We start from the raw sequence: 24,288 nt of genomic DNA on the forward strand, positions 1-24,288 counted from the left end.
CTTCCTCGATAATGTTTGTTCTTGCATCTGCACTATCAGATGGGCTGGACACCGCCAAAGTCATCGGTGTCCCTCGGCCAAGGCGACGCCATCGCCATCTGTATGATCAGCGTGTCGTTTGCGCTCCCGTTTGTGTGCCGCAGGGCGCAGTACCACTGCCTGAACAGACCAGGCCATGCGAGCAAGCCCTCATAAGATGCAGTAACCCTCCACAATAGGCAAATCACTTTACCAAGCTGCCAGAGCTGTCGTTGCTTTTGCAATTCACAGGGCCACGGGGTTATTTTCTCCCTTTTTAACAACTTGGTCTTGTGTGGAGACTGAGAAGAGAAATCTTAAGCAGCCGCTTGCCAGCTCTCCCCAGCGAGGGGGAGGAACAGCGGCAGAAGACGAGGGGGGCCAATCTGCCCTGACAAATAGCCATTTGAATTGTAAGCACCAGGTACTTTTAATGAGCAGGTGGAACGGGTTTGGACGAGACCCCGGGAATGTTTTGCTACCTGCCGATATCTGGGCATGGAGAATGGCTCGCAGCCAGGGCCCCTCCAATTGCAGTCTGCAAGCTTTATTTTTCTCCCTTGGCCCGGCGCTGGTTTGGTTGGAAGTGGTCCCCCCCTTGTGTGCTTGCAGCCGGTGTTCACGGTTCTCAAACTCTGACATCTGCCACAGAAAGGACCGTCGTGTTGGAGAAAGGTGCAAGGGGGGTTATTCGTTTCCTAGCAACCAGCTCAGGTTAAAGAAAGAATGTAAAATGTTTGAAGAGCTCACCCAAAAAATAATAATAAAAAAATAATCACCCCTCCCAGCCCAGGTTGTGAGGGCAGCTGCTTTTCACCACACTCCTGCATAAGGCAGGTCGACTGCTTCGTGAGAAGCCGGTGTAACCCTTGATGAAGCCCCATAGAGCTGAAATAAATGATCTCGTGGCGCTACAGCACACGGAGCCTGCGTGTATGTGTGTGCACGCGCGCGTACATTTTCACGCAGGTGTAAGGTCCTCCCTGCCTTGTACGAGAGGCCGTTAGTGACACAAGTACAGCTCATTGCGCGCTTGTACACGGGGCGGAAATTGCCCGTTTTTGCAGTTTAATCGCATCACACTTTACATGTACGGGGTTTTTGTGAAAGTCAAATGAGTTTGTTCACGTTGCAAACTAAACCACGCCTGCTTGGCTCCTTCTTGACACCAGCACGGGGCGAGGAAGGACTGGCACCATCGGTCCCTGCATGGGAGTGAGATAGCAGGCACTAGAGCCATGGCAGACTCCCATCCAGGTCCTGGCTAACGAACTTGTAGAAGTAAAGTCTCGACTATGGGAATGGCGGGGGTAGCTTCTGATCTCCAGGACGTGCGGGGAGGGATAGTTTCCAGTTCTGTCTCTGGCAGGACAACTCACCCCGCCTCCCGTGCCTTGACTCCGCTGTCGTCTTTTCTCTCTGTCTGCTCTAGGCCCCAAAATGACGGGCGTGGAGTGCGTGGAGGGGATGGCTGCAGGCCTCTACGAGGAGCTGTTCGCTGTAATTGTCTCGCTGATCAACAGGTACGGAGCCAGGAAATTAAACAAGCAAACAAACGAGCCCTTCCTGAGCGAGCGGAGGGCAGGAGGCCAGCGTAAGTGGTGCACAAATAAATAGAAATGATTCATGTAGATGATATGAGCCCTTGATGCCTTTCTTCCTTGACGCTAATAAAGAGAAATCTTTCCCGGGCGCGCTCTGCAGAGCTGCCTGCCTGCCGGCTGCGGAAAGGTTATCTGGAGAACATCTCTATAACAGGAGAAAGTTATCAGCCTGGTAATGATCTTCTTAAACGATTTCTCTGCCACGCGGCTGTTTGGGTCCTCGCAGTCGAGGGTGCGCTTGGTCAGCAGAAGCAGCCGCCGTGCCCTCGCCGCCGGCTGATCCCTTCAGCAGCAGGATGCTGTGTCTCGTTACCCTTTTCATTCAATCACAGACAACGAGGGAGAAGGGGAGAAAGGAAGGTCACATCTAGTCCGACCCCTGCTCCAAGCAGGACCAGCCTCAACTACATCATGTCAGCCAAGACTTTGTCTATCTGGGTCTAAAACACCTCCAAGGGCAGGGAGTCCACAAGCTCTCTGGTGACCCGCTCCAGCGCTTCATCACCCTCCTGATGAGAGTTTTTCCTAATATCCAACCTCAGCTTTCCTTGCTGCAACTTGAGCCCATTGCTCCTTCACCTGTCACCACTGAGGACAGCCCAGCTCCATCCTCTTTGCAGCCCCCCTGCAGGGAGGTGAAGGCTGCTATGCAATCCCCCTCGGTCTGCTCTTCTGCAGACTCAGTCAGCCCATTTCCCTCACCAGTCCTGTCCCCCAGCCCCCAAATCATCCCCAGGCCTAGAGCAGGTGCTGTTCCCTTCCTCTCTTCTCTTCTGCCCGCTGGCGCATGCAAGCGTCCCAAGCCACGTCCAAGGAGGTGCGTGCCTTCACCTTCTGTTAAGAGGCTCCCAGGATGGCGTGCAAGGCAAACTGCTTCTTGCCTCTTTGTTAATTAAACCAGTGTCTCTTTATCGCTTCTTTGCCCTTCTTCAGCTCCATTTGCTTCCTGTCTGTCTGAAAATACTTTCCTGACTTTAAAATGGAAAATGTGAGTTGTCATTATTGCACATCGCCTCCCAGGTCACAGCCCAGGACGGCTTGCAATTGCAAGGAGGCTTTTTCCACTTTGCCTTTGCCAGATTTCCCCCTGTCTGGGATGTGCGATCTCCTCTTTGATGGTCATGTTCACGTGGAGCGGGGAAGCCGGAGGAGGGTAATCAGCTTCATTTTCCCGAGACAAAGCCACATGCGGTGCTGTTTCTCATACCGCGTGTACATCCTGGAGATTGCAACAGCCAATTAGTATGTTTTCTGCTGGGGCAAAGTACTCCCTGCAGTCCGACAGGCCGGTTCCCTGCTTTGTTTCCCTAGCCTTATTTCCCTCCAGATGCTGCAGGATGCTGCTGTAAACACGGAGAAGTTACACAAAAATGGTGTTTCAGTCTTGAGAAGCAGCTAGTTTACTTATTAATAATAGATGCGACTTTGCAGGCTCCAAATGGAGGTTGCCTGTGCAAGCAGAGTAATGAACCCATCGGGGAATCGGATAACGAGCCAGGCAGAAGGTGTGGTAGGAATCGTCTCCTCGTCGAGGCCTGGTTGCCAGGTGGAGACCAAAGGCAGGAGCTGCAAGAGCTGGTGGCCGATACCCGATGTTTCATCCAGCCGTTGTGGTATCCTGGCATCTGCGGTCGTGGGGAAGCCCCCGTTACAGCATCGCCTCTAGTCTTGGCACAGCAAGGAGCTCTGGGGTTTGGCTTCGGTTGCCTTTACCTTGCTGTGAAGCTGAACTAATTGCATTAATGTCGGTGGCATGAGAATAGCCAGGCCCCCAAAGCCCTTTCACGTTTAACTCGCAGCTCAAATTGTCTGACCCAGAACCCAAATCTGCCCGGCGCCTGGAAATGCTCCCGCTGGGTTCATCCAGCCTCCGTGCAGGGAAACCGCTGACGATCCCCCGAGCAGGCCTGGAAGAGCAAAATGCTGCTGGTTGTGTAGTCCCCTGAATCGTAGCCGTCGCTCGGAGAATATCTCCCGTATCCCCAGTTCCTTATACCACCAGCTTTGCTCCACTTGCTTTTATTTGCCAAGCCAGCTCATCAAAGCCCTTTGAAACCACTGAAACAACGATGCAGCACGTCAGGAGGGAAAACATATGTTTCAATGCCGTTCAGAAATTTTGGCTTCTCTTGGAGTTGACAAAGCATCGTGAACCCGAGTCCCATTCAGCTTCTACAAGTGCAGGATCGGAGGCCGTGTCAGGGGCTCCGCGAAGGTGCCGACATTCGCTGCTTTAGATGAATTCAAAGTTGACTTGCACGCCTTCCTGCACCTCGGTGCCGCGCACGCGGATGTCAGACCCGAACACCTGCGTCTTTTCCTCTCGGTTATTTTCAGCACATTTCGAGCTTTGGCGTTTCCCATCTGAAAGAAGCACATGTTCTTCCATCTCGCTCGTGTACACAGCGAGCGGAGCGCCTCGCCGTGTTGTCTCACGCCGTGGGAGGAGGTGATGGCAATGCCATGAAGCAAGGTGCGGGTACACGGCGCAGAGGAACTTCGCAGGCAGCCTGTTGCAGAAAATGTGTTTAAAGGAAATAATCATGGAGCTTTTTCCAAGCCGTGTTCCCAGAGCTGCGCTGACCTGAGATGTTTGGAATAGATGCAAGGAAAACTTCTGCGGAGTTATTGTAAATAAGGCTTTTTCCCCCCCAGCAACCAACAGCGTGGCTGTCCCATAGGGAAAAAAAAATTGCTGTTCTCTGCATTTCCACTTATAGATTTCATCAAGAATTTAAGCCCTGCTTCCTTCTACTGCAGCAGTAGGCTTTATTAGACTGCAGTCAGCGTGTTGGGAATTAGCCTAGCCAACATGGATCAATTTGGCCTCTTTAGGGTCAACTCAACTGTCCTAAATGGAGACGAGTGAGGTTTGAGGGCTTTGCATCTTAGGGACAGTTGTGAAATGCAAACAGGTGATTAAAGACAGAGCCCATCATCAACCAATTATGTATTAAGCAAGGCTTGGGACCAGCCACAATAGCTAGCCTATGGTAGGTTGGAAGGCATCACCAATAATGAACAGGAGGAGGAGGTATTAAATGAAGTTTAGATTGTAATGGGCAGAAGATACCCATAGCTGCATGCTTGTTAGCACTTCTTATATTAAGACCTAAACCAGGTGAAAGCTAAGCAAGCGACATGTAGGTAGGAAGGGAATGAGATGAATGCCCAGGGTCATGGGTCGGGCATGATTTAAAGGAGGTTTCTGGGCTGAAAACAGCAAGGGGAAGTAATGGGTGGGGAGGGGAAAGCCGCTTCAACCCCTAGGGATGCTCAGATGCAGAGGGAGGCTATCCCGGTAAATCCGTGTGATTGTAACCTGTCTTGCTAGGTCTTTTGCGTCCAGTCACCTCTCCACGGCGTCCATCATGGTGGTGGACACCCCCGGTTTCCATAACCCTCGGCACCAGAAGAAGGAGCGAGCCGCTACGTTTGAAGAGCTGTGTCACAACTACGTGCACGAGCAGCTCCAGGCGCTCTTCTACAAGAGGACGTTCGTGTCCGAGCTGGAGCGGTACAGAGAGGTGAGCCCCCCGCTCTGCCTGGCTCTTGGCACGCGGTTCCTCTTGCGACGCTCCAATGGAAAACCAATGGCTTTCTAAACATGGGCGTCTCCTGGGTTGCACGGCCCCGCCACCTGCTATCGCAGGCATCTACCTTGCACAATCGCGGGCTGTAACTGCAGTTGTAAGGAGAAGGGCTGTGTTGAGCATCCAGAAGCCTGCAAGAAATATTATGCACCATGGAGGGGACTTTGTGGGGGGTTTTACCACGTGGATCTCGGGAGCACAAGAACAAGGCAGGACAGAGATGTTATTTAAGGCTTTAAATAGCATCCCTCTAAGTCTTAAGTAGCGCCTCTGTCCCGCCTGGGTAAACCCGACTAAAATACCAAGTGTGAGCGTGTATGTGTGGGTGTGAGGGTGTTCCTGATCCAGCTGTGAGCTGCTGGGAAAAGCTGCCATGCTTCTCTTTCCCCTCTATTCAGCACTGGGGAGGCCACATCTGGAGTCCTGTGTCCAGCTGTGGCCCCCACTGCAGAAAGGCTGTGGACACATTGGAAAGAGTCCAGGGGAGGGCAATGAAAATGGTTGGGGGCTGGGGGGCAGGACTGGGAGGAGAGGCTGAGGAAAATGGGCTGATTCAGTCTGCAGAAGGGAAGACCGAGAAGGATTGAATAACAGCTCCCTGCCGGGGGGCTGCAAAGAGGATGGAGCTGGGCTGGTCTCAGTGGGGGCAGATGGCAGGACAAGGAGCAATGGGCTCAAGCTGCAGCAAGGGAAGTTGAGGTTGGATATTAAGAAAAACTTTCTCCGGAGGAGGGTGGTGAAGCACTGGACCAGGCTCCCCAGAGAGGTGGTGCAGTCTCCATCCTTGGAGGTTTTGCAGACCCAGGTAGACAAAGCCTTGGCTGGGATGATGTAGTTGGGGCTGGTCCTGCTTGGAGCAGGGGTTGGATTGGATGTGACCTCCTGACATCCCTTCAACCCTCATTTTTTATGAATCTATGAGTCTAACTCAGCCGCCATCAGGGTGTTGGCATCTCATCAAGTCGGTGCCTCGTAAGTGAGGTTATGAATTTCCGGGGGACGTTATGTGCTCAGTGCTAACTGCTTGTGTCCAGTCTCCGACCCCTCCGGTACCCGTGAGGTTACTTCCCGTTGCTGAAAGTGGGCTAAGCTACCTCGCATGTCCCGCGGGAGAAGAGCATGCACACAGGCAGTTATCGTGGCACGTCTGACGTGCTATAAATTCACACTTTAGCTTAGCGACAGTCCCTAGTGCATGGGCCCGTACCTGCAGGGGGAAGGTGCTGTACAAAGCCAAAGCGTCTTTGCTGAAAGACATTCGGAGGAAGTGCCGATACCGCTCCTTGGGGAACGGGTAATCCGAGTGCGTAGCACCAGCGAGAGGCCCTCGGGCCCAAAGTTGCTTTACACACATCTGGCATGGGAGGAGGATAAAACATCCAAGCCTGGTATCGCGGAGCTGTTGAGTCTCAGCTCGGGGAAGGGAAATGGAATAAAAACAATAGAAAGCCTCCAAGCTGCAAATTAAATAATTGATTATTTTCACGAAGACTTCAGTTCTGATCACATCCGTTATTTATGAAGTGCTGTTGACATTCACCAAACCACGGCGGCAGCCGTCTGAGCGCCCTTATCTTGACAACCTCACCCAGTGATTCAGCCCAGGCGGTGCCAATGCAGGCAGTTCAAAGATGTCTGATACGGGGGCTTTGATCAGCCAACGTCAGACCGGCACAACGCAAAGTGGGAGTGGAGCAGGCGCGGGGCTTTTTTTCCCCTCCTGCTTGCAAGTTTATCTCTTCTTGGATTTCAAATGTCAGCTCGCAATCGAAACAAACTTCTCCATGATGTTTTCCAGGAAAACGTGGAGGTGCCTTTTGATCTGCCAGAGCAATCTCCGCTGGCCACGCTGTCTGTCGTCGATCAGAATGCGTCTCAGGTACTGCGGCCTCAAAGCGACGGCAGGAGCGTGCTGCTGTCTGTCTGCCCTGTCGGGTAGGAAAGGCAGCAAGTGCCGGCTGGGTGCCGCGGGGCGTTCCCTTTGTTCACTGTCATCTTGAACGCAAGTTTTGGTGCTAGGGAAAGGGCCAAATGACAGCCCTCAGGGATGCAGGCTGGGATTAGCCCTGAGCAGGTGCGGCAGCTTGCATTTCCCCGTGCCTGCGTCTTTTTAAATGCTTAGTGCTGGCCTGGGTATCGGTGCATGGCACGAGGTGCTGCCGTGCTGAGACGCACCGCACCCGCTGCAGACGTGCTGCTCCTGGACCACTGCCATGGTTGGGAGGTGCTGGGCACGTGCCCATGAGCTCTGCCCTGCACGTGTCTGTCTACACTGCTCCTGGGGCAGGATTCACACGTGGGGCAGACAGTGGGTCTCAGCCCAGCCCTGCCTCGCGCCAGGCAGACATCCCTGCATTCAAAGGAGACTTCAGCCTGTCTGGTTCATTTGTACTTGAGGCTGCAAATAAAATGGCCTGAGGGGGGAATTAGGGCACGTAAATAGGCTATAAACCACGTGTGCTTTATAGCCTATTTTAATGCACATTAAAGTGTCACTAAAAACCCGTGCTGTTTAGTTAATATGTTTCATAGATTCACAGACACTAGGGCTGGAAGGGACCTCGCAAGATCGAGTCCCGCCCCCTGCTCCAGGGGCTAATGCACATTTTCTTAGTACCTCATAATGGAGGTACCAGATTTAATGCGCATTAACTAAAGTGCATTGATGTATGTGTAGACGTGCCCTATGTGCCAATGGAGCAAGCTGAGCTTTTTGGCAGTAGCTTATAAACCCGACGATCATCTCTGGTGACCGACACTAGGCTGCTGTAGGCGGCACTCTCAACCCGGTCCAGATTTCAATTAGCAACCCCCAAAACTTGCTGTTCTCAGTCAGTGTCAGCTATGCAAATCCAGGTGCAGAAAGGCAGCCAGGCCAGGAGGAGGGGATGCCAGCCAGGGGAAATGGCAGGCTGCAGTGTGGGGCGTATGGCGGTGCTCCCCTGGTTCAGCTGCAGGCCGGTGCCCCCGCTACGCTGGGATCTGCATCCACGCTTCATGTGCAGGGGGGAGATTTTTTCAGAAACCAGCTTCAAAGACTTGAAGGTCTGCAGCAACCTGGTCCCTGGCAGAGAAGGCACGGTGCCAAGGCTGCTCTGGGCACGGGCTGCGCTGGCTGGAGGAGGAGGTGGTGGGAGACGGGGTGGTGGTGGGTGGTGGGGTAGGGAGAGAGCAGGCTGCCCCGGTATCTTCCGATTGCCTCGTTAAGTGCTGTTGGCTGGGCTCCTGGCCTCTCTTACCCGCTGACTTGTTCTCCCCGTGCCCTGACCTGACTGCGCCTTGCCTTTTGCCAGCTGCATGTGGCACCCGGGGCCCAGGCGGACGACCTGAAAGGCTTGTTCTGGATCCTGGATGAAGAGGTGCTGATCCCGGGCTCCGGTGACAGCGTCGTGCTAGACCGTCTCTGCTCCTACTTTGCTGCTAAGGGAGCCCAGAAGGAGGGTAAGGAGGAGCAGAGGTCTGTCCGTCCGTTCCATCTGTGCCGTTGGATGTCGCCACAGCGGTGGTAGCGGGAGCCAAGGGGATGTGCTTTGGTTCAGGAGATGTTGCTTGCTGCCACCCTGGTTTCTGTCCTGATCCCGGGGTAGCCGGAGCCTTTGGGGAGGAGAGGCAGGCGCCGCCTGTACGAACGGGGCTTTGCAAGTTGACCCGCATTTCTGTGGGCTCCCTCTTGCATTCACCTTTGCCTTTTATGACCAAGTAACTACATCCTTGCATGATGGCATTGCTGTGGACATAGTCTTTCTAGACTTTAAGAAGGCCTTTGACACTGTCTCTCACCCCATCCTCATCAATAAATTAAGCGACTGCGGCATTGATGCCTGCACAGTTGGATGGGTAAAAAACTGGCTGGTGGGGCGCACGCAGAGAGTAGTGGTGGACAGGTCATATTCAACCTGGCGAGATGTGAGCAGTGGGCTCCCCCAGGGCTCGGTCCTCGGGCCCGCACTGTTCAACATCTTCATCAGCGACTTGGACGAGAGGGTGGAAAGCACGCTGCCCAAGCTTGCTGATGACACCAAGATGTGGCAGTGGCAGACAGGCAGGACTCCTGTTGTCCTGTTGTGTGCATGTGTGCGTGCGTGCTCCTGTTGTGCAGGGTGCATGGAGAGAAATCACAACCTCCTCATGCTGTTACAGAGGATGGCGTCCTCCGCAAGTGCGAGCAAGCGCTGCAGTTCGAGATCTCCCACCAGCTGGGCCAGGACCCCGTTCGCTACGACCTCGCCGGCTGGGCGAGCAAAGCCAAGCCCAACCTGTCTGCGCAGAACGCCATCCAGGTCCTGCAGCAGTCCAGAGCGTGAGTACAGGGGCAGGCGCGGGTGACACGGAGCGACAGGGCCTCCGAGGGGTGCCTGGCCCGGTGTCTCTCCCATAGCGGCTCTAGCAGTTATTATGAGCCTCGCCCGGGGGAGCCGTGCTGGGCATCACGACTGAAACGGAGAGTTTTCACCAGGAGTGGAGCGAAACGAGGGAAACATTTTCCCAGGGGGTAACAGGATGCTGATGGAGAGGAGAGCAGCTCCCGGGTGGAGACCGGTGGCTGGATGATCACCGAAGAGGTGGTGGCGACGAAGCTGGGAAACGCTTGCCTGGGGATTTCGGAGCCAGCTGGGGACTGAAACGATCCGTTTTGTAGCGTTGAGATGATTCCTCGAGGGCTGCGGGCGGCTCCGCTTTGCTGTCGGGAGGGTTTCTGCGGTGCCCGGCTGGGCGTTCGTAATGGAGAGCTCCAGGGTCTCGCGTCGGGCACCGCCGGGGCTTCCCCGGACGGCCCGCTTCGCGCGGCAGACGCTGTTCTGCCGGCCTCGGCTGCCGGCGGGATTTTTACCGCTGCAAATTGAAATCGCGATGCCATCAAGCCATTATGAATGGCTCCACACACGCCGTACCTTGAAGCTGCTGCTATGCCACCTGCAGCTCGTTTTGCTGGGCTTCCTTGCATTCACCAGCCGTTGTAATGATGAGCAGCAGCTCTCCGTCCCCTTACCCGCGGCAGCGTCCGTGTGGACAGGGTTGGCCCTCTGGACGAGTCAGACCAGATTCCACCTGAGCTGCTGAGTCTAGCCCTTTGTGAGGAATGGGAGGATGACGATGCATAGCTCTTGCACAGGATTTCCTTTAGGAAGTCTCCGAGGGCACGGCCAAGGGTGGGGGTCGGTGGCATTGCCCCCATTTGACAGATGGGGAGACTGAGGCAAGGGAAGGTGACGTGGCTGAGGTCACTGGGGCCTGCACCAGGCCTCAGCTTTTAAAGAAGGGGGAGTTTGGTGAGGCGATGCGCTGCTCTTTCATCACCTGGCCCTATTTGCCTTTCTGACAGCAACGACGTGAGGACTCTCTTCCAGCCCCGGTCCAAAATGCCCCAGATTTGCCGGTCGGTGGCAGGCCTGGAGGGCTACTCCCAGCAAGCTCTGCAGCGCATCGGCTGCGTGAGGAAGACCTTCGCCAGCAGCTTTGCGGCGGTGAAGAGGAAATCCATCTGCGCGCAGATCAAACTCCAGATGGTGAGCGACGGAGCTGCCGGTCCTCTCGGGGCGGCGTCGGAGGCCGTTACAACGCTGAGCACGTCGCTCCCCGTTGTTGTTGCTTATATCACGGGAGCGCCCAGCTCCATTTCTCTACCCCGCGTGTGTCAGGGCAATACAGACGCGCAGCAAATTCTCATAACCCGCTAGTACATAATGATGTCTTCTCGCGGATCCCGGCCCCGGGTGCGTCGTATCTCAGCATTCGCCGCGTTATTGCAGATCAGCTCCGCGTCTCTCCCAGGAGCTGTTGTTCCTTCCACATATCAGTTCAGCTTCCAGTTCGGAGCGATTGGAAGGGACTCCTTTTCCCCCGCGGAGAAAGCCATCGGCACACGGGAAGGGAATCCTTGCTTTTCCCTTCCAAAGCGTCGCCGTTTCTCCCTCCAGGTCAGATGTAGCTGATTTGCCTTTCGTTTATCCCGCAGGACGCGCTCTCAAACCTGGTCAAGAGGTCCCAGGTGCATTTCATCCATTGCCTTGTTCCACGAGCGGGCGCGGATGAGGCGGATGTGACGATCTCCCAGCCTGGCGTCCCGGGGGAAGGAGACCTGGCTTTGGATGTACCCACCTTGAGAGTCCAGCTGTGTGGGGCCCAGCTATTAGATGCGCTACGTCTGTACAGGATAGGTACGATCAGCTGCCGGGTCCAAGAGCCAGCAAGTGTTTATCAAGCCTTGATGGCAGAGCAGCTCCTAGCGTGTGGAGGGATGCTCGTTCATCTCTTCCCTCCGTGTTTCATTCGTTAGCTGCTTCCCATTGCATCCCAAGCACCCGCTTGCTGTGGCAGGAAGGAGGCTCGACAGCGATTGCTAACCCTTCCCTGCCTCCGAGGTTCATGGTCATTTCTCCTGCCCAGCTTGTCATGGTGCCGGGATGTTGGCCTTGAGCCTCCTCCCAGCTGGCTCTTGCTGAGATGCACCAGCCCGGTTTCACATGACCTCTCTAGGCTGAAGGAGATAGATGGCAACCTGTGGTCCTAGGCGAAGCTAAGTCCGGCCGTACGCTCATCCTCCAGCTGGGAGCTGGGCAGAGCGCTCCTCCTTTTGAGTGTGGGTTTTACACCGTGTAATGCCCCCAAATCTCCCAGCACTTTCTCTCCCTTCCTTTTGCAAGTGAGAACCAAGAGCAGGGAAGTTGCAGCCTCGGTGCAAAGCCAGGCACTCTGCATCTGCAGCGTCAGGCCTCCGCACAACCCAGGGGAAGCAGAGGAGCAAACCCAGGGGGCTTGCAAACCGTCCCTGCTTGAAGCCAGGCAGTTGGGACAGGGCAAAGGAGCCCATGTGAATGCAGAAGTGGGGGAGAGAAAGCAGTGCCGAGACCAGCTTTGGCTCTGCTTTGGCCAAGTTTGGGCTGGTTTGGGTGCCTGTTACCTGGACTGTGCTGAGGCTGGACTTGTGCGTGCATCCACTGAGCAAACCCAGGACAGGTGCAATGGGAGTGGGGTGTAACGAGAGTCGGGTCGCGAGCCCGGGGGGGGATGTCCAGAGCCCTGGCATGCTGTGTCCTTGCTAGCCTGCTCTGTCCAGCCACGTGCGGCTGCAGACACGGTTCAACCACGGCCTCCAGAGCCAAACCCCAAAAAGACATCTTGCAGAGGGGACGAGGCACGGCTCTTCCTACCGACTCCTCCACCCGTGAGCCACGCCGCGCTGTCTGGCAAACCTTTGGCCGCAGCTTTGGCGGCAGACGTGTGCGCCCAGGGCACCGAGGGACTTTTCCGTGGATGTTACCAGGCCAAGCGCATGCGAGTTAAAAATGCTAGCTGAGGTAGCCAGCTTCTGCTGCTGAACAAATGTTGCCGGTGCCAGCGCCGCGGAGGCCTCCTCCCCTGCTGCTTAATCATAAATATATTGAGATGCAGAAGCACTTTGGGGGGAGAGAGAGAGGGAGGGAGCGTGCACGCTCGGCACAATCGGGAACAAAGAGAAATTGTTCCTCCTCTGACGCCTCATTGATTTTTGGCCTTGCTCTTGCGGACATAAAAGGGAATGAGCAGGCCTGACCCAAGGCGAAATGTTGGCAGCCGGAGATTGTGGTCTGCCGCGGTGAAGGCCAGATCGTCTCGGGCCGCGAGGAGGAGAGCTGGGGCTGCGCAGCGCTTTGTATTTGCAAGGCTGGTCCGTGCATTTCCAGCCGGGGCTTCGTGCTGTCGCAGCCCCGGGGTCTGCTGCTATTATAGTCATGGAGGATGGTGGTGAGGGTGGCGGTTGTTATTACGATGGCCTTAAATAGCACCGAGCCTCGGTGTGTGCAGACACGCATTGCCCCCCCATGTACCCACCCCAGCTCAGCCTCACCAGGGAGCGCCCGCACATGCAACAGGTCTGCTTTCTGCAGAGCACCGCGGGCTTGACCCCTGTTGCGCGTGCCCCGCGGTGACCGGTCTCTCTCCCCCCAGGCTACGTGGACCGCATGCTGCTGACCCAGTTCCGGCGGCGCTTCCAGGTGTTGGCTCAGCCGGTCATGAAGAAATATACCTCTGCCTATGAGATCCCAGACGAGAACAAGGTGCGCGACTCCTCCGGTGTGCGGCTGGGAGGGGGCAGCCTGCACCGATGCAGCTCTGGGAGCTTAGGACATGGGGAGAGGCCAGAAAGCAGGTCTGGGCTCATCTTTTCCTCCCTGCGTGTACTCCCGGATGGGGTCAGGCTCCTCTCTGCAGCTAGGAAGGGGAAGACCCCCGGCAGGGGTTCTCCAAGAGGCACCTGGCTCCTGGCATGGAGGCTTTGTCGGTGTTGAGACTCGCAATCAAATCATAAGAGCTGCAATGCCTATAGCTAGGATGCCCTAAGCTATTCGGGCAATGAGCTGTCCGGCCCTGGATGGACCAGTGGGGCTGTGGGGTGTACTTAGGGGCTGGCGGCAGCTTTGCAGGGGTGGATGTCTATAAGCAATGGGCACCGTGGTGAAGGAACTGGGATGCGCTGGGATCCACATAGGCCATGCAAGCTCCCAACACCTCTCATCCAGTGCAAAGTGACATTGCGGTGTTGTGCACGGTGCCCATCCTGCTCGACTTGCCCCCGTTGCCCCGGTCCTAGCGACACGGGCACGGTGGCAGGCCGCTCGGGTACATTTCTGTGCTCGAGCTGCTTCTCCGCAAGCGCGATGAGCGCTCAGCGGCCTGGTTGCATGAGCCGTGTTTGCTCACATTATTGCTTTGTGGAGAGGGCTGGGAGAAATCCACCTGGAAGCCAGGCTTGTTTTCTGACTCCTTAATACCTGAGAGCAGTGTAAACAGGCTTAAAGATCTTGCTTGCTATGTGCTGGCTGGTGCCCTGGCTCTCTAGCGGCCTGGGCTGCAATCCTCTTACATTGCATTGCGGTATCATCTGCTACCGCAGGTTTCCTGCGCTCGGCGGGGAGGGAAATGTGTGCACGGGGGGAGAGGAAGGCAGTGGGAGGTGGGCCTCGGGCAGGTGCGTGCCTGAATGCTGTTGTAATTCTCTGGAGCTGGGTTTTCTCTTGGGCCTCTCTGAAAATCCCAGATCAGCAGTCTGGGAGATGCTCACCGTCGAAGCTCCTCTTTTATTTTCTCGATGAGTACGTTTGCTTTGGCGGAGGTTTTGCAGTGGAAATGGGCAATAGGGAGAGAGAAAAAAAAAAGCACCCTTTGCTGCTTATGAAAAAAATGATGAATATTCAATGCCTGACATGGCTGAGGGGAGATGAATTATACATGACCACGTGCCCCGTTGTGCAAACTGCCAGCGTGTGTGTGCAAATTCAGTTAAGACCTCAGGATTTAATAAGACAAGTTTGACGGCTGGAAAAGGTCAATATTGTTATTAAACGCCGTAAGGAGGCAGAGGGTGCCTAGTCAGCAACGTGTAAGCAGGGGATTGGAAAAATCCCATCCTCGCCGGTGCGGCTTGTCCTGACGTTGCGTTGTACAAAGCCGGCTGTTCAGATAGCTGTGTTCGCTCCGCTGCCAGGGCCCGAGCACCCCACGCTGCCCACAACATGGTATTCGTGCCGTGTCGGAGGTCTGTTCTCCTGCCCAGTCTCCTACGTGGTGGTGGTGCTCCCCCTCATCCTCTTCCTCTCTCTCTGATACTTGATTTGGCATTTGTTTGGTAGCAACCCTTCAACCCCGCTGGGTCCCCTTTGTCTGAAGAGCTACACAGACACATGGCAAAGGCAGCACAAGATCTAACTCGTCTACTTACACACATGAATGCATTTAAAAATGACTTATGGATTTAACAAGTCACTTCTGCGTGTAGCACTCATGCAAAGTGCTTCCTTTTGCACACGCTTCCCAGGGGGCGTGTAACCAAGCTACATCTGTTCTACATGCCGCTGGTCTCCAAGGCGTGTACACGCCACGGGGGTTTAGTTTGGTTTAAATTGAAGCACTGTTTTTAAAAACCCACTGTTTCAATTTAGGGAGAACTAAACCGAATTAAATCCCCGTGGTGTGTACAAGAGCCCCAGGGCTGACCTTACCAGCTACTTCTACTGTATCGACATCATCTCTGTCAGTTGAAAAAGAGGCCTAAAAAGAGGAGGAAACGCGAGTGTGAGCTTGGCAGATTGTCCCCGAACACCCAGAAGCTGTTGGCAGGGACAGGGCTCGCTCTCGCTTTTGCTGTCCTCGGAGATTGACTGCATTATCGGCGTTGTTGCATCCTGAGAAGTGAATCGCACGGTGTCTGATGGCATGACATACTCGGTCTGACAGCCCAGACCCCCCGCAAGCGTATGCTGGGCTTTCATAGTCAAATCTACTTACCTCTTCACCGTCCCCAACACGGAGAGATCAAATCAATGCAGCTTTCCGCTAAGCTGCGTGCTGGAACCAATTTGTTAGATACCTGTGACAGACCCTCATGCATTCAGACCCACGCAGGCATCCCCAGGAGGCAGGATCTTGTCATGTTTGCACGGGAGCCCTGGGACTGAACAAGGGAGTCGCATCTGTAAGCGCTGGAACCGCTGTTTGAAGCACTTGGCAGGTCGGCAGTGCTGGGGCCGGCGGGCGAGGTGTCGTGTACTTTGCCTTCCCCTATCCAGTTCCTGTTGGAGTCGGTTGAGCGCATTGCCTTCGGGCTGTCGATCTCTTGAGTAAAATATGGTGAGGTCTAGAGGCCAAGAGCAAGTCCTGCCCCAAGACAGCAGGCCAACAGGGAGAGGTTTCTCTACAGCTCCCCTGGGAAGGCTGCTTGTTGCTCTGTCCAGAAAGCCTCCGTCCTCCTCCTTTCAGAGGGCGTGTGATAAATGCAGAGCTGTCGGCTCAGGCTCCCTGCAGATCCTTCTGAGGATTTCGGCTTTCAGGAAACAGAGACAAGTGTCCTTGGAGCTTTCTTCAAAAAAACCCCAGAACAAGCCCAGAATTAAAAGCTGCCAGTCCCTCCTCTCGACGTCCAGCTCCTTCTCCAGTTGCCGGCCTGTCAGGGAGCCTTTCTGCATCGCAGTCGGTGGCAAAACTCAAGAGACCTTTCCTTGACTTGCAGATCTCCACGCCTCGTACTCTCGGCGCGCTGTCTCCCTGCCAGGTTGCCGCGTGGCCTTTCCGTCTCTCGTCTCGTTATTGCAGAAGTCTGTTGCAGAGTTTCGGCACCGGTCTGTGGGCTGGAAATGAAACCTTTTCGTCGCACCTCGAAGGTGCTCAGACGTGACTCGGGAAAGCACCTCAACAGCCATCCGCAAGCAGAGCTGGCTCCTTCCTTTCTCTTTTAGGGCTCGCTTGTCTGGGCAAGATTTCTGGTGAGGAAGAAGGAGGAGGTGCTCAGGTGCGTCTCCTCTCCTGGAGGGAGGTGACACAGGAAACAACAGGAGTCGTGGCTTGGGGGCGCGCTGTTACTGTTAGTAAAATGTCTGCAGAACTGGAGGCCCACTAATGACCTCTTACTGGAGATGAATGAATCAAATCCTAAAGGAGGAGAAAAATGAATGAAAATGGCACTGACAATAAAGCACCTTATATCATACAGAGCTCAGTTGTGGGGCTCCTCTTGTCTACCGCACCCTTGGATTCATTTCAGCTCTCCAACTGAGGGCAAGCTCCCATGAAACCTCCCGGCCCCGTTTCTAGACATCTTCCTCGTTGGCAAGACTCACTCTGGTACGAAGGGTCCATCACACCGGGTGCATCTGTGTGTGCGCTTTACTGAGGAGTTGACTAATTAGCTCTGCAGCAAAGTGTCACCGTGTGCACGTGTGCCCGTATTAGGGCTCAGTAAATTAATTGCCTCTGCAGTAGGACAGTACTGTCCAGGACAAGTACTATCCCACGGCGGAGTAATTTATGCTGCTGCAACGCATGTGTAGATGGTGACCGGGGCTGGCTGGGGAATGAGGGTGCTGCGGTGCAGGGGCTACCTGCCAGCTCGCCCCTGCACTGTCGCATCTTCATGCCCCAGCCAGTGCCTCCACCACCCAGAGCCTGGGGCTGACCCCCCGAGCCTGCTGCCAGCCCAGGCCTGCTCTGCCCCAGCTCAAACTGCTGCGGTCCCGGGCCCCCAGGAGCAGCAAACTCCAGTGCGAAGTGTGCTGGAGTTGATCGAGGCACACTTATTGCACATGTCGATGCACCCACTGTGTTTCTAAGGGTGATAACCAAAGCCCTAATCACAGCAACAGCCGCCTGCAAGCAATTTCGGGGTTCACCAAGTCCAGCCGTGCTGCAAATTCTCTCCTAGGTCTTCACGCTGCGCAGATAGGGATGCTCTGCACGAATGCTCAAGCAGCTTTGCGGAGTAAAAATCCTGTGAACAAACCTATCGTTTTGTATTGTTTGCATGTCGTTTGGCTGGCTGCGTGCTGTTCCAGAGCTCCTCGGGTCTAGCGGCAGGTCTGTGACGCTGAGACACGGCCGGGGCTGGAAGGGAATTACCCAGGAGCAGGCGCGTGTCTCCTGCTAGGGGTGCCGGGGGCTTGCAGCGCTCGGGGAGTATTTGAATCAACATTTTATGTGCCCGACACGGCTGAAGGGCCGACATCCCCGTGCCCAGCCACGGTGAGATCGTCGAGCTGGTTTTCCCGAGAACTAACCGTTATTTGTCTGACGGCTTCATGTGTAAAATAAAAGATTGTGTAAAATATGCCCTTAATTGAGACCTGGGGGCAACCTCCCTCTTCAGGTCAGGGAGTGACGTGTCTGAAGCCATTACTTCCAGGCTCTCGCAGTGAGGATGGTCTTTATTGCTGTCTTCAATGCACAGTAGTCCGACAGGGACGCTCCCAATGTCTCCCATCACTCAGGACCTGAGCTGTCTCCCACTGCTTAGCCGTGGGGCAGGCCTGCATTTTGGGTATGCTGGAACAGATCCCCCCACTGCCCCGGACCAAGACTTCTTGCACCCTGTAGGGTATCGAGTGTGAATCGCGTTACGAGCACCCAGCACCATGCGGCAGGTCACGTGCAGCCTGGTACTAATGGGACAATGCTCTGTGTATGCCAGGGCAAGGTAAAGCTGGCAAGCCTAATCCCTGCTGATTTTCTTGTTGGGACACAAGTTCCCCCTAGTCCGAGATCTAAGCAGCCCAATCTGACGTCCTTCACCTGCTCTCCTTTCTCCCCAGGCGATAGAAGAGCTCTTCCAGGCCCTCGATCTGGAGAAGAGAAGCATCGCCGTGGGCCGCAGCCAGGTACGCTGTCGAGCCTTCCCCGGCGCGGGGCCGGCGCGGCGCGGTGTCGCAAAGGGTGGGATCTGCGTCCTATTGTTGTGCGACGACGAGAGACGTTTTTCTCGCTTCCATTTGTAAGATTTTTCAGAAGTGTCTGAATGAGCCGGCAGGTGAAACGCCGCGGGAATCGGTGGCGCTGAGGCTCCTAACCGTTGTAGATGCTATCTCTAGATGAATCGAGTGTCGAGGCCCGATACTTGAGAGCCCAGAGCCTCCAAGGAAACCCCGGCGCCCACCCCGCTTCGCTTCCCCGCTGCAATCAAAGGGCGAGAGGGAACAAATGCTTTTGGAGGGTTTCAGATCAGTTAGACAGAGCACTTGTGGATGCGGTAGTTGCCACAGTAACACAACTTGAACTTACAGCTGATAATCACAAAGAGAGATTAATTTTCCTCCCTCTGCCTCTGCGGCGCTAGGCAGAAAGAGACAATTCCTGGGCTCGGTCTAGGCAGAGAAACAACTCCTGCGTCCTGCATCCAGTCGTTTGCCATTTTCTCTTCTTATGCAACCCTCACGCTTAATCAATAGTGCGATAGCAGTTCATCAAGTCTTGTTATATAGGAGCTGGTTTTGCCATCACTTTGAACATTGATTTTTTTTTTTTTTTTTTTTTCACCCCCCAACCCCCCCCCCCCCCCCCCCCGTTGTGAAGTTAAAACAGTTATTACTGAAACAATCAAATAGCTGGTAAAGAAATCATACCATTTTCTCAAGGAAGCCAGTTTTCCTGGAAAAGATCCTTAGGAGAATTTGGTGTTCTTTAAACACGCAGCTTTCCAAGAACGGCATAACGTTCGCAGGTATAGTTTATTATTAACAGGAACTGCAATGTGCAGTGGTTCGAGCCGTATGCATTTTGCTCGAGTAAGAGGTGAGAAAGACCTCTGCGTTTGGAAAGGAATTGAAGGCTAAATCCAAGCACCGATGCAAAATCCATACAATTTCTGGCATGTCCATAATGGGCCTGCAGAAAGTAAATGACACGGCTAATTCCCTTCCTTCCTCTCCTGCCTCGGTACCCATCTCCTCGTGGTAATGCAGGGTGCTTACAGTACTGAAAAGGTATTTTCAGTAGTGTCTTCCATGCAGAAAGTAGGAAATGTCCAATGGTCCATGCAAAAGGTCTCAAGGGCTTGCAGCTTTCAGGAGTGATTAATGTTCTTATCAGCAAGGGGGAGAGAGAGGAGGAAATAGCTGAAGCAGCGGGTGAGCATCCAGCTCGGTGCACTCGATGCCATTAAGGTTCCTAGGCCCCGGTCTTAAAAGGTAATTAGGCATCCAATGCCCACTGCTTTCAGTGGGGAGTAGGTGCCTAATGCACTTGTGCATCTGGGCCTTCCAGCCCAAGGTGTCAGGAGAGGTTCATGCCCCCCGGACAGCGATGGGGGTGTTATGTCTGGGTACAGCAGGAGTCAGGGGGCTTTATGGGTGCTTCAGCGAACCGTGCAAAGCTGCAGCAAACAGCATCCGTCTGGCGAGAGGCTGTAAGGTGGCATCGGGACGTGAGCTCAGCTGCGACGTTGCTCTAACGCTCGCCCGCGGTCTGATCCGGTCCTTGCTCGGTGCATGGGGGCAATGCCTGCAGTCCCCTGGCACGGTGGCACAGGGCTCTCTGCTCTTCCAGCAGGCAGGGTTGGGGGTGCGGGTGAGGCTCGATGCCTGTCCGGCTTTGAACATGGCTAAGTGCTGCCCTTGTTCCCTCCTAGGTTTTCCTGAAGCCTGGTGTGGTCTCCAGGCTGGAGAAGCAGCGGGACAAGCTGATCTCCCAGACGGTGACGCTCCTCCAGGCTGCCTGCAAGGGCTTCCTCTCCCGTCAGAAGTTCAAGAGGTTGAAGGTAGCCGGGATGGGGGGGTTGCCAAAGGGCTGTTGCTGCGGGGGTGGGTTTCCTCTCTGATAGCGTTGCAGGTGTTCCCGTGAATATGCCAGGATGCTCTTACTTCCATGCAGAAAGTAGGAAGTGTCCAGTGGTCCGTGCAATGGCATGATCCACGTGAAAACCGGTTGCACCCAGGTCGAAGGGCAGCTGCCTGCTTAGCTCTTGCCATCTTGTCTCTCTGGAAGGAAGTGGGTTGCTGGTCACCTGGTGCCATTGCTGCTCTCCTTGCAGATCCAGCGCCTGGCCGTGCGGTGCATCCAGAAGAACCTGGCGGCGTACCGGGTGGTGAAGGAGTGGCCCTGGTGGCAGCTGCTGTGTTGCCTTCGGCCCATGCTTAGCATGCATGTAATGGAGGACCAGCTGCGGGCCAAGGAGGTGCGTCACGTGGGGGCGGGCAGGCGGAGCGAGATGCTCCGTGCGCCGGTCAAGTTGGAAGTCATGTCTTCCGACCAGGAGACTCCTATTCATGAAGCTCCCTCCTGGTCCCCATCCCAAAAGCAGGTTGTATCCACATCAGAGGCCAGGGATGCACCAGGCAGCTGGCGCGCACATCACCTTGGCTAGGGAGAGGTCAAGTGCAGCAGTTGGTTCTTGCCTGCCAGGCCTTGATCTTTGCAGTGTTGGAGGGAGGACCAAAGACCCAGACTCATCCTTGAGGTACCAGGCTCTGCCCTGTAATGTCGGGGGAGTTGGGCCTGCTTCCACCACACCTAAAATTGGCCCATTTCAAGCGCTCCCTGCCTGGACCCTGGTTCTGCTCAGCATCCGATGCCGAAGGGCCTGCGCGCTGCCATGAAAAGCTCTTCTTGCACTTATTGTTAACCCACCTGCAAGCAGGGCATCTCACGAGAGAGGGTGTCTTGGCAGCTGTTTCTGCCTGAGCCCTGGCCAGGTCTGGGAGGTTATTTATTTGATAAGCAGCATCCAGGCATTTGGAAGCTCCTCCAAGGCTTCTCTGAGCTTCATTTCTCCCTGCAAAAATGTGCCCTGGGTGCACACCAAAGCGAACGCTCCCTCCACTTAACGGCAGGAGGAAGCACCGTTGCGGCAATTTACAGCGAGCAGCCCTTAAATGCGCCCGGTAAATTTTCTTAATAAGGCAATTATGTCTTTCCCACTTGTTTTTAACAGGAAACGATCAGTGTATAAATAAGCCCGGGACGCTAGGCTTCTGAGCCTGCATTTTGCTATTTCTTCTTTAGGAGGAGCTTGCGGTGCTGAGAAGAAAGCTAGAAACATCTGAGCAGTCGCGGCACGAACTCAGGCAGAGCACGGAGGGGCTGGAAAGCAAGGTAAAGGCCCAGGAGCCAGCTCGGCACGCGGCTCTCTTCTTTCTCGGAGGGTGTGAACAAATGAAAGTGCCTCCCAAAAGAGGCAGGCGAACAGCTATCAGTTAGGTGAGAAGCCCGCCAAGTCCGAAACCTTCCTGCACGCCGGGCACACGCGTGTTTGGCCTAGCGCCGTGTGTCTGCGTGTCACTCCTTTGCAGGTTGTTTAGCGACCAGGCAGCGCAGACAGAAGTTGCACAAGACGCTCTGGTTTGAACTGTTGTGAGGGGTCGGATTATCACCCAATCAGCCCTTTTTTAAGTGCACTTGTCTTTGGTCATGGCTATAAACTGCTTTCTGTGGCCAGATCGGGCGCATATTGTCACTTCTGTCTGCACCCACGTTGTCCTGGGTGAGGTCCATTCTCCCGTGTTTCTCGTTAGCCAAGGATGTGGTGCGGGCACCTACTCTGGACTTATTCAAGACACATTGGGATGTTTATCTTGCTGGGTCCTTTGACCCCAGCTGCCTTCCTGCCCCTGGGGCGGGGGGCTGGACTTGATGATGCTCGAGGTCCCTTCCAGCCCGAATGCCTACGAAGGATGGGGGCCTGGACCGTCGATGGCTGAGCAGATTCTCATTGTCGCTGGTGGACGTGGCTCGGCACGTCCTTGAACAGTCGATTGTATTTATTTTTAATCTGCCAAGAAAACGACACGCTGACTAATTTGATCAGGTCACATGCGTGAAATGGAGTTTTTTATTTCTCTCTGTGGGAAGCCGGTTATCTGTCGGAGCGGGGATGGGCTGTTTCTCCGGGAGGCATCATTGCTTGCTGCCTGCTGCTGTTGTGGACACGCTGTGATTTGAAAGACCACCTATTACATCCAGGCCACGTGATGATTATAAAGTGCAGTTGCTTTTGCAAGAAGCTAAAGATTAGCAAATGGTCCTGCGGGCTGGACGGTGCTGGCTGAGACGGAGGGGCCCCGAGCGGAGGATGACTGCAGTTAATTGAGTTTCCCAGGCTGCAGGCGGCCGTGGGGCAGATCGGATGTGCTCTGGTGTCAGCGGGGTAGACGGTGTTGTAAAGGAGCCCATTAGTGTCAGCGAGCCAGGCCTTCAGAAACAGCCTCCTCTTGGGCTAATTAAATGCGCCTTGCTAAATGTCATCACAGACATCGCGTCTCGGGGCTGAGCACGTCCTTCACATTTCCACACCTGTCTGCTCAAGCGCTCGCGCTTCCTGGAGTCCTCCCAGGGCCCTTCACCTTCCCCGATCCCCACCCCGTGTCTCTCGCTCCTGTGCGACCTCTTTTCATCTCTCCCGGGGCGGCGGCGGGGTAGCAGCTCCTCAAACCAGGGCAGGGAGAGCGGGGAAGTGGCCCCTTTCCCCTGCAAGGGACCGCTCGCGACAGGCATCAGGTATGACGAGCGCTGAAAAATGGCAGTGCAAATGTAATCCGTTCTCCTGACAAAGCCCATAATGAGAGGAAGAAATTATATACAAATGGAACATATTCTCATTACGGGCTCCAGATTGCAATCTCGGCGACCTCTGCAGACACCCGAAGTAGCTTAGTCTAATGGGAGGAAGGCTAATAATGAGAGATGCAGGCAGGTAGTGCAAATACCCCGTCAGTCTCCGGGAGGAACGCGCGACCCGGTTGTTAGCTAAATGCAGACTTGTCGGGGCTCTTGGAGCTGTGGAGAAGCTCACCGGGGGGACGAGTTTTGCTTTCCTGAAGGATGGGGCGTTGCAATGCGTTCGTCATTAAATGGTTGCTAGACTTGCACTTGGCTGCAGGGGGACTAGGAGATATCAGGTGAGGTGATGAATCGACACCCGGGGCCTGGCCGGTCACGGCCCCTCCGTCTGGCATGTTTGCAGCGGTCGGGTGCTTGGCGTTGCACTTTGTGCGCAGGATCCGCAGTGGGTGAGTTAAGGTCCATCTGTGGAAACTCAGCTGCCAAGGCTTTATGAAAAGGCAACGTTACCAGGACCAGATTTAAGGGCTTCATTTGGAGTGAGAAGGGAAAGCCCTAAAGTTGGCCATAAATATTCCTGGAGTGTCGGAGACGCTCCCACGGAGCAGGCTGCAGCCCGGCAGAGGAAGGAGGCGGTGTGATTTGTTTTTTAGAAAGCTAATTAAGATGTCCCTGAGAGCTGGGGACCAGGCACCGGAGACCATAGCCTTTTGTCTTCATTAATGGTTCCACGAAGGCAAGCGCATGGAGCCCGGTCCAATCGAAGCTGCCAATACTGGCTACAAACCGACCAATCTGCCAAGCATCCCTGGCTACCTGGGCCCGCGCGCACGGCCGGGCTTTTCCCCCCTGCCCAGGTGACCAGAGCATCGCCTCCCAGGCGCCAGGCTTTTGTCATGCAGACAAGGTGGGAGATCCCCGCCCTGAGGGATTCAACACCAGCCTCTCAGGCTGGCTGAGACAGGTCTCTGGAGAGGGGCACCGACGGTGGCATTTCTGCCACAGCAGCGACCCAGCTGCCTCGAAGGAAAGCACTGGCTCCATCTCATGAGAGGGGGGGACCCGGTGTGCATGCACTTACCCCCATGCACGCATTGCAAAGAGGGGGTGGAGCGCTTCCAGGCCACAGCCTCTTGTTCCTCTTGCTTTATTGCAAATTAAATTTAGTGCTAATTGGTTCCAGCCGCATGGAAACCCAATTAGCCCCAATTGCAGCACACAGGGAAAGGGGCAGGGTTGGCACCGGGCAGCAAGTCGTTGCACAAGGGGCGTTGCTG

The 24,288-nt window shown here is 55.0% G+C and overlaps 1 protein-coding gene across 1 annotated transcript in view; it reads left to right on the top strand.

The window, feature by feature from the left end:
* MYO18B (myosin XVIIIB) overlaps nt 1–24,288 on the top strand; it is a 138,885-nt gene that overhangs the window by 46,877 nt on the left and 67,720 nt on the right. The window contains 12 exon segments of the mRNA XM_025199576.1: nt 1,451–1,541; nt 4,957–5,149; nt 7,014–7,094; nt 8,509–8,656; nt 9,356–9,515; nt 10,539–10,722; nt 11,172–11,373; nt 13,145–13,254; nt 18,274–18,339; nt 20,085–20,213; nt 20,487–20,630; nt 21,458–21,547. Of these exon segments, the coding sequence (XP_025055361.1) occupies nt 1,451–1,541; nt 4,957–5,149; nt 7,014–7,094; nt 8,509–8,656; nt 9,356–9,515; nt 10,539–10,722; nt 11,172–11,373; nt 13,145–13,254; nt 18,274–18,339; nt 20,085–20,213; nt 20,487–20,630; nt 21,458–21,547 (1,598 nt within the window).

Source organism: Alligator sinensis, unplaced genomic scaffold, assembly GCF_000455745.1.
Source record: "Alligator sinensis unplaced genomic scaffold, ASM45574v1 scaffold628_2, whole genome shotgun sequence".
Classification (NCBI taxonomy): domain Eukaryota; kingdom Metazoa; phylum Chordata; order Crocodylia; family Alligatoridae; genus Alligator; species Alligator sinensis.